General features: G+C 31.4%; 2 protein-coding genes across 3 annotated transcripts; both read right to left on the bottom strand.

Moving 5' to 3' along the window:
* Positions 1-3,272: 3,272 nt before the first annotated feature.
* Positions 3,273-6,013, bottom strand: LOC105255502 (alpha-amylase). Its single transcript, XM_020028861.2, has 5 exons — positions 5,790-6,013; positions 4,999-5,432; positions 4,452-4,815; positions 3,771-4,259; positions 3,273-3,431 (listed from the first exon to the last, which is right to left on the bottom strand). Exons 1-5 carry the CDS (start codon positions 5,958-5,960, stop codon positions 3,417-3,419), a joined length of 1,473 nt encoding a protein of 490 aa, XP_019884420.2. The 5' UTR covers positions 5,961-6,013; the 3' UTR covers positions 3,273-3,416.
* Positions 3,317-12,823, bottom strand: LOC105255479 (alpha-amylase 1). Of its 2 annotated transcripts, none has more exons than XM_025407519.1 (5): positions 12,613-12,823; positions 11,800-12,233; positions 11,250-11,616; positions 10,578-11,066; positions 3,317-3,431 (listed from the first exon to the last, which is right to left on the bottom strand). In XM_025407519.1, the coding sequence occupies exons 1-5, from the start codon at positions 12,781-12,783 to the stop codon at positions 3,417-3,419; spliced, it is 1,476 nt and encodes a 491-aa protein (XP_025263304.1). In that variant the 5' UTR covers positions 12,784-12,823; the 3' UTR covers positions 3,317-3,416. The 2 variants fall into 2 exon arrangements, with proteins under 2 accessions (XP_025263304.1, XP_011263078.2); XM_011264776.3 differs by lacking the exon at positions 3,317-3,431 and adding an exon at positions 10,221-10,258.
* Between the last annotated feature and the right edge of the window lie 896 nt (positions 12,824-13,719).

Genomic DNA, 13,719 nt, shown 5'->3' with positions numbered 1-13,719 from the left:
AAAATGTTAATAATAATTGGACGAATAATTTCCGGAGAAAATTTGAAAATGTTATTTTATAGAAGAGCATTTTAAAGATTGACGCTATTTTTAAATATTTGAAAATATCCAAAAATTATTTCACGTGTAGTCAAAATATTTAATAGCAAATTCGGCTGAAAGCACTAGTACATATTAAAGATTATTATAAATTTACAATAGCATAATTAAAATAATAAAAATGCAAATAACAATAATAATGATTAACAGAATTAATTATATTAATTATTTTTATTTGCTATTTATTTGCTTATTGTGCGAGTGCGAATTTGTATACAGTCTTTAAGTTAATCTTTAATTAAACTAATAAAATATAAATAATAAATAATAATTCGGGGAATTAATTTTATTTTAGTTATATATAATATAATATTTATATTTATATTAATATATTTGTATACGACAGTCTTTAAATGCACTAGTGCATATTAAGTGCATCCGAATTTGTTATGAGAAATTATCTATTATTTTTCTAATTCAAATAAATTTTGATATTTTAATTATCATTAAAGAATGCACTCTCTTTTCCTTAAGTTCTAAATATAAAGTATATAAATAGATACATGAAATAAATGAATGTCTAAAGATTTGTCACATTTATTTCTTCATTAAACATCTTTTTAATATTTATCTAAAACACGCGTTTAAATTTGAATATTAAAACACGAAAATTTTATTCTTCTTTTTACGATAAATATTTTAAGATTGGATTATATTCATTAAATTGTAATTGTTGTGTTTTATTTTTTTCCATCGCAATTATCGGAAGACAAATAAGTAAGCGAAAATCAACGCAAACGAGTGCCTATCTTTGTAAAGTCTTCCAAAATGACGTCGTTGATCATAGCGATCGGATTGATCACCGATACGCATTGGATTCGTGTACTATTATATATTACTCTCGATTGAAATTATATTTCTCGATCGTAATGGCCGAAGTCGTGTCTCCGATGAAACGACAATCATTGGCTTGATTTCGAAAAGAAAACAAAGAATTAAAGAGAAGAAGAATGCATGAGAAGGAGAAGTACGCATATACGCTGTACATATATTGGAACGAATGCGTTTACGTGCGAGTGCGATGTAAGTATATATGTATACAAATAAATATAAAGAAGACGATCTATAAAATTAGGGAGAATTACGTGCAATAACAATAAATACGTTTCGACGCGATAATTTTTTAACTACCGTAGGAGATACGTATTTGCTCAAATCGTTGTTTCTTTTATATATTTTAACGAAGTTTTTTTATATATATATGAACGAATTATTATGATAAAAATCTACTAAATTATATATTTTTGCTAACACTCTATGTGCAAAAACAAAATCCACGTACGAAAACACACACACACACACACACACACACACACACACACACAACACAACATATATTGACACATGCAATGTACGAACAAACAACGACAGTTTCACGTGCGATGGACTTGTATAGCTTTTAGGGAATTGTACATTAGCGTCCCACTTTTATTTTGCTCCCCTTTAATCTTCAAGATTCACAACATAAACATTTATTTATTTAGCTGTATAGTACTCGTTGCCTTATTGTATTCACATAACGATTATAAGACATAAATGATGTTGGAGGGCGACGTCAAATTGCGCTTACACGTACCATTCGTGAGAGAAAGCGAGCGTGAACGAATGAATAAATTCGTATGAGACGAGCAGTATTTTTTAGAATTATCCACACATTTATTGCAGACTATATAAACGTATGTACACACATATACACACACATACATGCAGACACACACATATTATATACATATATATGTACACACACCTAAAACGGTGTTTTTCTATACATGCATCCGCGCTCCCGAGTTTGTGTTTAGTCGAAAATGAAAAAAATAAATCACATAGCATTTCGAGAAATTCGATCATTCTATATTTTTTCATTCAACGGAAATATTCGGACGTGGCACTCGCGGTGAGAGAAGGAAATTTCATCGTATTTCCTACGGCTGATTACATAAGTCTGTTACTACTCGTAACACAAAATTACCAATGGTAATTAGACGTTGTAATCATATATCATATTCACATGTGATATTACACTCGTTCTTGCCGTATATAGAAAAATAATTGATTAAAGTTTGTTTACATGCTTATTATTTATATTTAATGATATGATATTTTTCAGCATACATATAATAATGCAATTAGAGAAACTTTTCTTTCCGTTTGTTTAACAAATGCGAGACTCATTGATTTAAAATAATATCCCATATCGGACAAGCGAAATATTTTCGGTTACATTTGACGAACTCGGGTGCGCTAATCGAGTTTAGCGGCTTTTACTTAAACGAGAAATCACTGTACATAATGCTTAAGCATTTATTTATGTCGTGCTTTTATAAATGCCCCGTAGTATTTTATTTAGTGTATTAGTCGCGAGGTTTCACAACGCTATTTAATGCGTATTACGAGCGTTACGCATTAATTATTTCGTACAATATACTCGTCTGTCGAGAGGAAATGATGAGTCGAGCAGGAAGAATTATGGCGGTAAACGATGACAGATTCTTTCTCAGCGAAGGATAATTTAATCTTATACGGATTAATAGCTAGAGTGAGATGGTAAAATCGGCGATAAGGCAATTTTGTGATATTTCAAGATTTTCTATCCATCCTTTGGCGTATTTCCTTAAAATCGATCGATTTTACGTTATGTATCCAGCCCATCTCACCCGATCTCCCTTCGACTCTTTTTATTTTTCCATCGCGAATCTGTCGTGTATTATCTTACGATTAACTGTCATATCATGTATAGTAGAAATTAATGGTGAAAAGAGGAAAAATACAGTACATTGTTTCTGTTAAAATAAACTTTGTTGAAAAATAACACGTGTATATTTTTTACAAGTCAAATTTTTATAAATATTATTTGTAGGAGGTACAAATATTGCATACATGCAACTTTTACTTGGAATAGCGAATGAGTCAGTCGACGTGATGTCGCATACATGGATATATTATTGAATTTGATAAAGCAGTAAATAAACGGAAAATGTTAGCGACGTATTTTTTAGAATCAAACGATAAAGTAGGTTAAATAGAAATTAAATTAATCAGAGTATTAATCACAACACATTCCATTGATAATTCACGATATATATATTTTATTTATAATAAACGTACAATCTTTAAATTCCCACATTTTTTATGTATAAATTAATATTATTTATACGTTTTATATATATGTATTAACTATGTCTAATTTTTTTTATAGTCAGTTTATATAAATTATATGCCGTATACATATATACATATGTATAAAATAAGTATAATATCAAAGTAATATTTTTGTAGTATCCCTTGATTTTTGTTTTGCTCATACAATCAGATCTTCATTATTTTAACTTGGACTGCAAAAAGAAATTAATTATTAAAAACTGTTATAATTAAGCTATTTTCTATACACATGATAACTATTATTTTGCAAGAAATCTTGCTGCAGACATTATTAGTATCGATAATATATTATTAGTATCGAGAATATATTATTCAAAACAGGTTCTAAATAAGATAGATATTAGCATTGTTTTCAAAAAAGCGAACTATTTATATGAGATTAGTATATATCAAATTATTAAGTAATATACGTATAACGTTATCACGTCAGTACAAGTCTAATATAAGTATTCGTAAATGCAATGGAATATTGCATTTGAAAGAATTAAACGACAAACGAAAGGCATATTTACCTCTTTATGAAAAGCGAGTACGCCGTCTTCCTCCCATGTCAAAATTTCTATGTAAGCTCTGTGATCTTCACCCACTTCCACGGTCTTACCGGTACACTTGTTGTCCTTCAAGCTTCCAGAAATGACGTCGCAATATTTACCAGGTGGCAAACAGGTAAAGAGAGTCTGCTTCAAGTCAAAGTAGTCACCATTGATTGCGATAAATCCCTTACTTCCGCGACAAAAGGCAATTTGGTTCTGGCCATTGTCCCACCAATTGTTGATACCGGTACTATTCACGGTATTTCGGAAGCCCACCATGTTGTAAATTTGACGCCACCGATGCTCGCAAATCCAGCCGTTACCACAGGTATTATCAGGATTAATAATCGGAGACAGGATGTTTCCGGCGGAATCGTGGGGCGGACCTTGGTTAAAATCGTGAAAATCGTAGGAGCTCATAACACGCGCGATCCCATAAGGATGCGCCAGCATGAAAGCGACAGCCATCTGTAATAATACGCGAGCGCTTATTGTTATATTAGCATAAGATTACAAAAAGTTGAACTTTATTATTTATTTTTACTTTTAATTTATTCTCTATTATTTAATTTTACTTTAAATTTTAATTTAAATTTAAATTTTAAATTAACAATTTAATTTAATTTTTAATTTTGTTAATTTTTTTAAAATTATACTAGCCTTGTACAATTTTGATGACTTGTAGGTGAGTATATTGGGATTGCTCCGTTGAGTGTCGTGGTTATCAATAAATACCAGGGCATCTTGCGATGGTAACAGTCCCCAAGTTTCTCCCCAACTGACGAACCATTTCAATAGATTGTTTCCTCTCAAGGCGTTGCTGATTTCCGAGCCATACCGGAATTCCGTCACCGTGCCAAAACCGATGTATTCATACTTGCTGGCTGCTTCATTGCCGTAATCGATCACCTCTTGAAATATGAAGGCTCGCGCATCCTTGTCAAAATGTTCGGTATTGAGATTTTTCAACCGAGAAAAGATGATTTTTAGATCATTCGGCCACATGTGTTTAGCCGCGTCTACTCTGAAATCCAAAAATTAATAGGATATTTTTTATATTTGATTTCATACACACATTTCGATAACTTAAGAATATTAATATTGAGATAATCATAAAGATATTTTTAAGAAACCCAATTTTCGATAAAAATTTCGCAGAATGTCGCGAAGATTTAATCAGAAAATATCGCAAAAAGATTTTGCGTACCGAAAACCGGCGACTCCAGCATCAATGGCCTCGTTCAAGAAATCGACGATCTTTTCTCTGACATTTTCAGATGTTTGGTTAAGATCATGCAGACCGACCAATTCGCAGTCGCGCACGTTCGTCGCATCCTGGTAATTGTTGATGGCGCATGGTGGCATATGAAAATCTTTTCGATCGTATGCTACTGCCGGATAATTGTAATTGAATGTATTTGCTGTCGAACCATCGGTACCCAGTGCGTTTACATGATCGCCGGTCATATGGTTGAATACCACGTCGACGTAAATTCTCACATTGGCATTGTTACATCTGTGAACCATATCTTTGAATTGCTCGGGCGTACCCGATCTCGTTTGCCAAATGTAAGATATGGGCTGATAACGCTCCCACCATGGCCGGTCGTCTACAATGATGTTTTCGTTTATCGGAGAAACCTGTATCAATTCATAGGAATTATTATTCATTCATTGCGAGAATCGACGTATTGCTCTCTTCTTTCTATATACCTTCTATGCAATAAATTTATTTCCTAGAGTAATACATTAGACGAATAAATCTATAAAAATAATTAACTGAAATAATAATTTATAAATTATTCATAAAAACAATTAACAGATAAAATTCAACGTTTTCTTCAATTTGTAATTTCCTCGACAATGTGTTTAACATGTTTTTTGAATTTTTGAATTTTTGAAATAAAAAAGGTAATACTTTTCATTCCATATCATAAGCTCTCCGGAATTTTCCTGCGATCGTTATCTATTTCTGACTCTTCTCCTTTTTTTGCTCACCTGCACTCCGCCGTATCCTAAAGGACCCAGGAAATTTTCACACTCCGCCGCAATATCTGTCCATTTCCATTCAAAGAGATGTACTATCCCATCGTGGCCGGGTGCATAATGCGGCTCTTTCTGGGCGAGCACCGCCGATACTATTGTTAACGCGTACACGAGGAGATGCATTATGCACAGTAATGTCGCGAACTATCAGTCACCGAGATATATACCGTGTCGATCGGCTTGTTCGAAGGTTAACATTGTTTTGTTATATCGATCGCACGTGATGTTTTTATCGGGAACTCCTTTGATTTGTATTGCGCCATCTTGCTGATAAAACGTGTTTATCTCACGAATCGATAAGTCACAAGCTATCTAATTAATGTACAATGATCTACTTATGCAAGTTGCATAATTAATTATGAGCTAATCAATTGATAAAATATAAACAATCAAATTGCAGCTGTAATAACATATGTGTAATAACATATGCGTCAATATGCGTTATATAACTGTTGCTAAAATAATTCGCAAAAGGTGCGAATTTAGTTTAAAGGAATTCCATTTAAATTTTACGAGAACCCCAATACTATTTGAGTAAATATACAATTTAAATGATATAAAACTTAATCTTGTTATTATACAAATTACTAAATTTCTCTTATTAAATTAATAATAAAAAAATTAAAATGTAATTATCATAAAACATTTTCACTTGTTAAAAAAATAAACCACATTGCGCGATAACTTAAAAATAAAGAAAAAACGGAGAGAAAATAAGAATGAATGCAAATATAAAGTAATTCTTTGTATTATTTAGTACGATAATAATAATAATAGATAACAGATAATAATTTTGTGTTATATATTACAAAATATTTGTCTTTTGAAATTTACATATCGCTTTAAGTGATACGATATGCCTTGACATGAAAATTAATAATAATCATAAATTTATCTCCTCTTTGATAAATACATTTATCCCATTTTTCATGTATAACATAATATTATATATAAAATAAACGTTTGAAGTGAAAATAGTGATGGTATTGCAATTTCAAAAGCTGTATAATGATTCATAGCAATTTTATTTTTACAAAGTATATCTATTGCGCATCTTTCTTTAAAACTGCATTCTATTAAAAATTGCTCACAGCCGCACATTTTTTTCATCGACAAACACGTTAATCATATACTAAATTAAAAAGTGTTATGTCGTCCAATTGTAATAGATATTGAGAAATGCGAAGGAATGTGTCAATATACGCTAAAGTTTCACAGATATGACAAAATCATCTTAATTTGCAGAATAACAACCTTTAGCTTAATCAGCTTGTGATTCTGCTGTACTATAACAAAATGTAAAAACAGAAAACATGTTTCTCAAAAAATTTATCTAAAAGAATGCTGTCATATATGAAGCTATATTCAAAATAATAAAATAAAAATTCGTTTAAAATTTCAATTGGTTTGTCCAAGGTTTGAAAAATTCTAGCAAACTTCTTTGGATTTTTTCCTTAACTATTCAAAAATCCCAATTATGACATTATATCTTTTTGCATAAACATATATTTTGATTTAAATAAATCATTGATACTGAAAAATGAGTTTTTAATTGATCTTTAGGGAGACTTTTATCTTGAATATCATATTTTTTATAAATAATACCGATACTACTTAAATAGACACGAATTGCAAAAGTATATATATATATATATATATATATATATATATATATCTAAAACACGCGTTTAAATTTGAATATTAGAATACGAAAATTTTATTCTTCTTTTTATGATAAATATTTTAAGATTGGATTATATTCATTAAATTGTAATTGATGTGTTTTATTTTTTTCTATCGCAATTATTGGAAGACAACTAAGTAAGCGAAAATCAACGTAAACGAGTGCCTATCTTTGTAAAGTCTTCCAAAATGACGTCGTTGATCATAGCGATCGGATTGATCACCGATACGCATTGGATTCGTGTACTATTATATATTACTCTCGATTGAAATTATATTTCTCGATCGTAATGGCCGAAGTCGTGTCTCCGATGAAACGACAATCACTGGCTTGATTTCGAAAAGAAAAAAAAGAATTAAAGAGAAAAAGAATGCATGAGGAAGAGAAGTACGCATATACGCTGTACATATATTGGAACGAATGCGTTTACGTGCGAGTGCGATGTAAGTATATATGTATACAAATAAATATAAAGAAGACGATCTATAAAATTAGGGAGAATTACGTGCAATAACAATAAATACGTTTCGACGATAATTTTTTAACTACCGTAGGAGATACGTATTTGCTCAAATCGTTGTTTCTTTTATATATTTTAACGAAGTTTTTTATATATATATATATGAACGGTTTATTATGATAAAAATCTACTAATTATATATTTTTGCTAACGCTCTATGTGCAAAAACAAAATCCACGTACGAACACACCCATACACACACACAACATATATTGACACATGCAATGTACGAACAAACAACCACAGTTTCACGTGCAATGGACTTGTATAACTTTTAGGGAATTGTACATTAGCGTCCCACTTTTATTTTGCTCCCCTTTAATCTTTAATATTCACAACGTAAACATTTATTTATTTAGCTGTATAGTACTTGTTGCCTTATTGTATTCACATAACGATTATAAGACATAAATGATGTTGGAGGGCGACGTCAAATTGCGCTTACACGTACCATTCGTGAGAGAAAGCGAACGAACGAGTGAACGAATGAATAAGTTCGTATGGGACGAGCAGTATTTTTTAGAATTATCCACACATTAATTGCAGACTATATAAACGTATGTACACACATATACACACATATACATGCAGACACACACACATATTATATACATATATATGTACACACATCTAAAACGGTGTTTTTCTATACATGCATCCGCGCTCCCGAATTTGTGTTCAGTCGAAAAAAAAAACAAAAAATGAAAAAAATAAATCACACAGCATTTCGAGAAATTCGATCAATCTATATTTTTTCATTCAACGGAAATGTTCGAACGTGGCACTCGCGGTGAGAGAAGGAAATTTCATCGTATTTCCTGCGGGTGATTACATAAGTCTGTTACTACTCGTAACATAAAATTACCAATGGTAATTAGACGTTGTAATCATATATCATATTCACATGTGATATTACACTCGTTTTTGCCGTATACAGAAAAATAATTGATTAAAGTTTGTTTACATGATTATTATTTATAATTAATAATATGATATCTTTCAGCATACATATAATAATGCAATTAGAGAAACTTTTCTTTCCGTTTGTTTAACAAATGCGAGACTCATTGATTTAAAATAATATCCTATATCGGACAAGCGAAATATTTTCGGTTACATTTGACGAACTCGGGCGCGCTAATCGAGTTTAGCGGCTTTTACTTAAACGAGAAATCACTGTACATAATGCTTAAGCATTTATTTATGTCGTGCTTTTATAAATGCCCCGTAGTATTTTATTTAGTGTATTAGTCGCGAGGTTTCACAACGCTATTTAATGCGTATTACGAGCGTTACGCATTAATTATTTCGTACAATATACTCGTCTGTCGAGAGGAAATGATGAGTCGAGCAAGAAGAATTATGGCGGTAAACGATGACAGATTCTTTCTCAGCGAAGGATAATTTAATCTTATACGGATTAATAGCTAGAGTGAGATGGTAAAATCGGCGATAAGGCAATTTTGTGATATTTCAAAATTTTCTATCCATCCTTTGGCGTGCTTCCTTAAAATCGATCGATTATGTTTCCAGCCCATCTCACCCGATCTCTCTTCGACTCTTTTTATTTTTCCATCGCGAGTCTGTCGTGTATTATCTTACGATTAACTGTCATATCATGTATAGTAGAAATTAATGGTGAAAAGAGAAAAAATACAGTACATTGTTTCTGTTAAAATAAACTTTGTTAAAAAATAACATGTATTTTTTACAAATCAAATTTTTATAAATATTATTTGTAGGAGGTACAAATATTGCATACATATGCAACTTTTACTTGGAATAGCGAATGAGTCAGTCGACGTGATGACGCATATATGAATATATTATTAAATTTGATAAAGCAGTAAATAAACAGAAAATATAGCGACGTATTTTTTAGAATTCAACGATAAAGTAGGGTAAATACAAATTAAATTAATCAAAGTATTAATCACAACACATTCCATTGATAATTCACGATATATATATTTTATTTATAATAAACGTACAATCTTTAAATTCCCACATTTTTATGTATGAATTAATATTATTTATACGTTTTATATATATGTATTAACTGTCTAATTTTTTTTATAGTCAGTTTATATAATTATATGCTGTATACATATATACATATGTATAAAATAAGTAGAGTACAATATCAAAGTAATATTTTTGTAGTATTCCTTGATTTTTGTTTGCTAATACAATCAGATCTTCTTATTTTAACTTGGACTGCAAAAAGAAATTAATTATTAAAAACTGTTATAATTAAGCTATTTTCTATATACATAATAACTGTTATTTTGCAAAAAATCTTGCTGCAGATATTATTAGTATCGAGAATATATTATTCAAAACAAGTTCTAAATAAGATAGATATTAGCAGTGTTTTCAAAAAAGCAAACTATATATATGAGATTAGTATATATCAAATTATTAAGTAATATACGTATAACGTTATTACGTCAGTACAAATCTAATAAAAGTACTCGTAAATGCAATGGAATATTGCATTTGAAAGAATTAAACGACAAACGAAAGGCATATTTACCTCTTTATGAAAAGCGAGTACGCCGTCTTCCTCCGATGTCAAAATTTCTATGTAAGCTTTGTGATCTTCACCCACTTCCACGGTCTTACCGGTACACTTGTTGTTCTTTACCCTTCCAGAAATGACGTCGCAATATTTACCAGGTGGCAGACAGGTAAAGAGAGTCTGCTTGAAGTCAAAGTGGTCACCATTGATCGCGATAAATCCCTCACTTCCGCGACAAAATGCAATTTGGTTCTGGCCATTGTCCCACCAATTGTTGATACCGGTACTATTCACGGCATTTCGGAAGCCCACCATGTTGTAAATTTGACGCCACCGATGCTCGCAAATCCAGCCGTTACCACAGGTATTATCAGGATTAATAATCGGAGACAGGGTGTTTCCGGCGGAGTCGTGGGGCGGACCTTGGTTAAAATCGTGAAAATCGAAGGAGCTCATAATACGCGGGATCCCATAAGGATGCGCAAGCATGAAAGCTACAGCCATCTGTAATAATACGCGAGCGCTTATTGTTATACTTGCATAAGATTATAAAAAGTTGAACTTTATTATTTATTTTTACTTTTAATTGATTCTCTATTATTTCTTTTTACTTTAAATTTAAATTTAAATTTAAATTTTAAATTAAAAATTTAATTTAATTCTTAATTTTTTTTAAATTATACTAGCCTTGTACAATTTTGATGACTTGTAGGTGAGTATATTGGAATCGCTCCGTTGAGTGTCGTGGTTATCAATAAATACCAGGGCATCTTGCGATGGTAACAGTCCCCAAGCTTCTCCCCAGTTGACGAACCATTTCAATAGATTGTTTCCTCTGAAGGCGTTGCTGATTTCCGAGCCATACCGGAATTCCGTCACCGTGCCAAAACCGACGTATTCATACTTGCTGACTGCTTCATTGCCGTTATCGCTCACCTCTTGAAATATGAAGGCTCGCGCATCCTTGTGAAAACCTTGCTTGGTATTGAGATTGTGCAGTCGAGAAAAGATGATTTTTAGATCATTCGGCCACATGTGTTTAGCCGCGTCTACTCTGAAATCCAAAAATTAATAGGATATTTTTTATATTTGATTTCATACACACATCTCGATAACTTAAGAATATTAATATTGAGATAATCATAAAGATATTTTTAAGAAATCCAATTTTCGATAAAAATTTCGCAGAATGTCGCGAAGATTTAATCAGAAAATATCGCAAAAAGATTCTGCGTACCGAAAACCGGCGACTCCAGCATCAATGGCCTTGTTCAAGAAATCGACGATCTTTTCTCTGACATATTCTTCTGTTTGGTTAAGATCATGCAGAGCTTCCAATTCGCAGTCGCGCACGTTCGTCGCATTCTGGTAATTGTTGATGGCGCATGGTGGCATATGAAAATCTTTTCGATCGTATGATACTGCCGGATAAGTGTAATTGAATGTATTCGCTGTCGAACCATCGGTACCTAGTGCGTTTACATGATTGGCGGTCATATGGTTGAATACTACGTCGACGTAAATTCTCACATTGGCTTTGTTACATCTGTGAACCATATCTTTGAATTGCTCGGGCGTACCCGATCTCGTTTGCCAAATGTAAGATATGGGCTGATAACGTTCCCACCATGGCCGGTCGTCTACAACGACGTTTTCGTTTATCGGAGAAACCTGTATCAATAGGATTCATAGGAATTATTATTCATTCATTGTGAGAATCGACGTATCGCTCTCTTCTTTCTATACCTTCTATGCAATAAATTTATTTCCTAGAGTAATACAGTAGAAGAATAAATCTATAAAAATAATTAATAAATTATTCATAAAAATAATTAACAGAAATAATAATTAATAAATTATTCATAAAAACAATTAACAGAAAAAATTCAACGTTTTCTTTAATTTGTAATAATTTCCTCGATAATGTATTTAACATGTTTTTTGAATTTTTGAAATAAAAAAGGTATAACTTTTCATTCCATATCGTAGGCTCTCCGGAATTTTCTTGCGATCGTTATCTATTTCTGACTCTTCTCCTTTTTTTGCTTACCTGCACTCCGCCGTACCCTAAAGGACCCAGGAAATTTTCACACTCCGCCGCAATATCTGTCCATTTCCATTCAAAGAGATGTACCATCGCATCGTGGCCGGGTGCATAATGCGGATTTTTCTGGGCGAGCACCGCCGGTAGTATTGTTAATGCGTACACGAGGAGATGCATTATGCACAGTAATGTCGCGGACTATCAGTCACCGAGATATATACCGTGTCGATCGGCTTGTTTGAAGGTTAAAAATGATTAATTATACCGATCGCACGTGTCGTTATCAGGAATTTTTGTGACTTGTATTGCGCCATCTTGCTTTTAAAACGTGTTTATCTCACGAATCGATAAGTCACAAGCTATCTAATTAATTTATAATGGTCTACTTATGCAAGTTGTATAATTAATTATGAGCTAATCAATTGATAAAATATAAACAATCAAATTGCAGCTGTAATAACATATGTGTAATAACATATGCGTCAATATGCGTTCTCTAATTGTTGCTATCTCAAAATAATTCGCAAAAGGTGCGAATTTAGTTTAGAGGAATTCCATTTAAATTTTACGAGAACCCCAATATTATTTGAGTAAATATACATGTTAAAATGATATAAAACTTAAACTTCTTATTATACAAATTACTAAATTTCTCTTATTAAATTAATAATAAAAAAATTAAACTGTAATCATCATAAAACATTGTCACTTGTTAAAAAAATAAACCACATTGCGCGATAACTTAAAAATAAAGAAAAACGGAGAGAAAAAAAGGATGAATGCAAATATAAAGTAATTCTTTGTATTATTTAGTACGATAATAATAATAATAGATAATAATTTTATGTTATTTATTACAAAATATTTGTTTTTTGAGATTTACATATCGGTTTGAGTGATACGATATTACATATCGGTTTGAGTGATACGATTTGTCTCATTTTTCATGTATAACATAATATTATATATAAAATAAACGTTTGAAGTGAAAATAGTGATTGTATTGCAATTTCAAAAGCTGTATAATGATTTATAGCAATTTTATTTTTACAAAGTATATCTATCGCATCTTTCTTTAAAACTGCATTCTATTAAAAATTGCTCACAGCCGCA

This window comes from Camponotus floridanus, unplaced genomic scaffold (genome assembly GCF_003227725.1).
Source record: "Camponotus floridanus strain SB8 unplaced genomic scaffold, Cflo_v7.5 scaffold18, whole genome shotgun sequence".
In the NCBI taxonomy this organism is placed as follows: Eukaryota; Metazoa; Arthropoda; class Insecta; order Hymenoptera; family Formicidae; genus Camponotus; species Camponotus floridanus.
The sequence above is the reverse complement of the archived record's forward strand: the minus strand, read 5'-3'. Positions and strand labels throughout refer to the sequence as shown.

Coding starts and splice junctions, on each gene's coding strand:
- LOC105255502 (XM_020028861.2), bottom strand. CDS start 5,960: ATGCATCTCCTCGTGTACGCGTTAACAATAGTATCGGCGGTGCTCGCC. Junction 5,433..5,789: donor TAGGATACGGCGGAGTGCAG/GTGAGCAAAAAA, acceptor GAATTGATACAG/GTTTCTCCGATAAACGAAAA. Junction 4,260..4,451: donor AGTCATCAAAATTGTACAAG/GCTAGTATAATT, acceptor GTATTATTACAG/ATGGCTGTCGCTTTCATGCT.
- LOC105255479 (XM_025407519.1), bottom strand. CDS start 12,783: ATGCATCTCCTCGTGTACGCATTAACAATACTACCGGCGGTGCTCGCC. Junction 11,617..11,799: donor GCTGGAGTCGCCGGTTTTCG/GTACGCAGAATC, acceptor TTTGGATTTCAG/AGTAGACGCGGCTAAACACA. Junction 11,067..11,249: donor AGTCATCAAAATTGTACAAG/GCTAGTATAATT, acceptor GTATTATTACAG/ATGGCTGTAGCTTTCATGCT.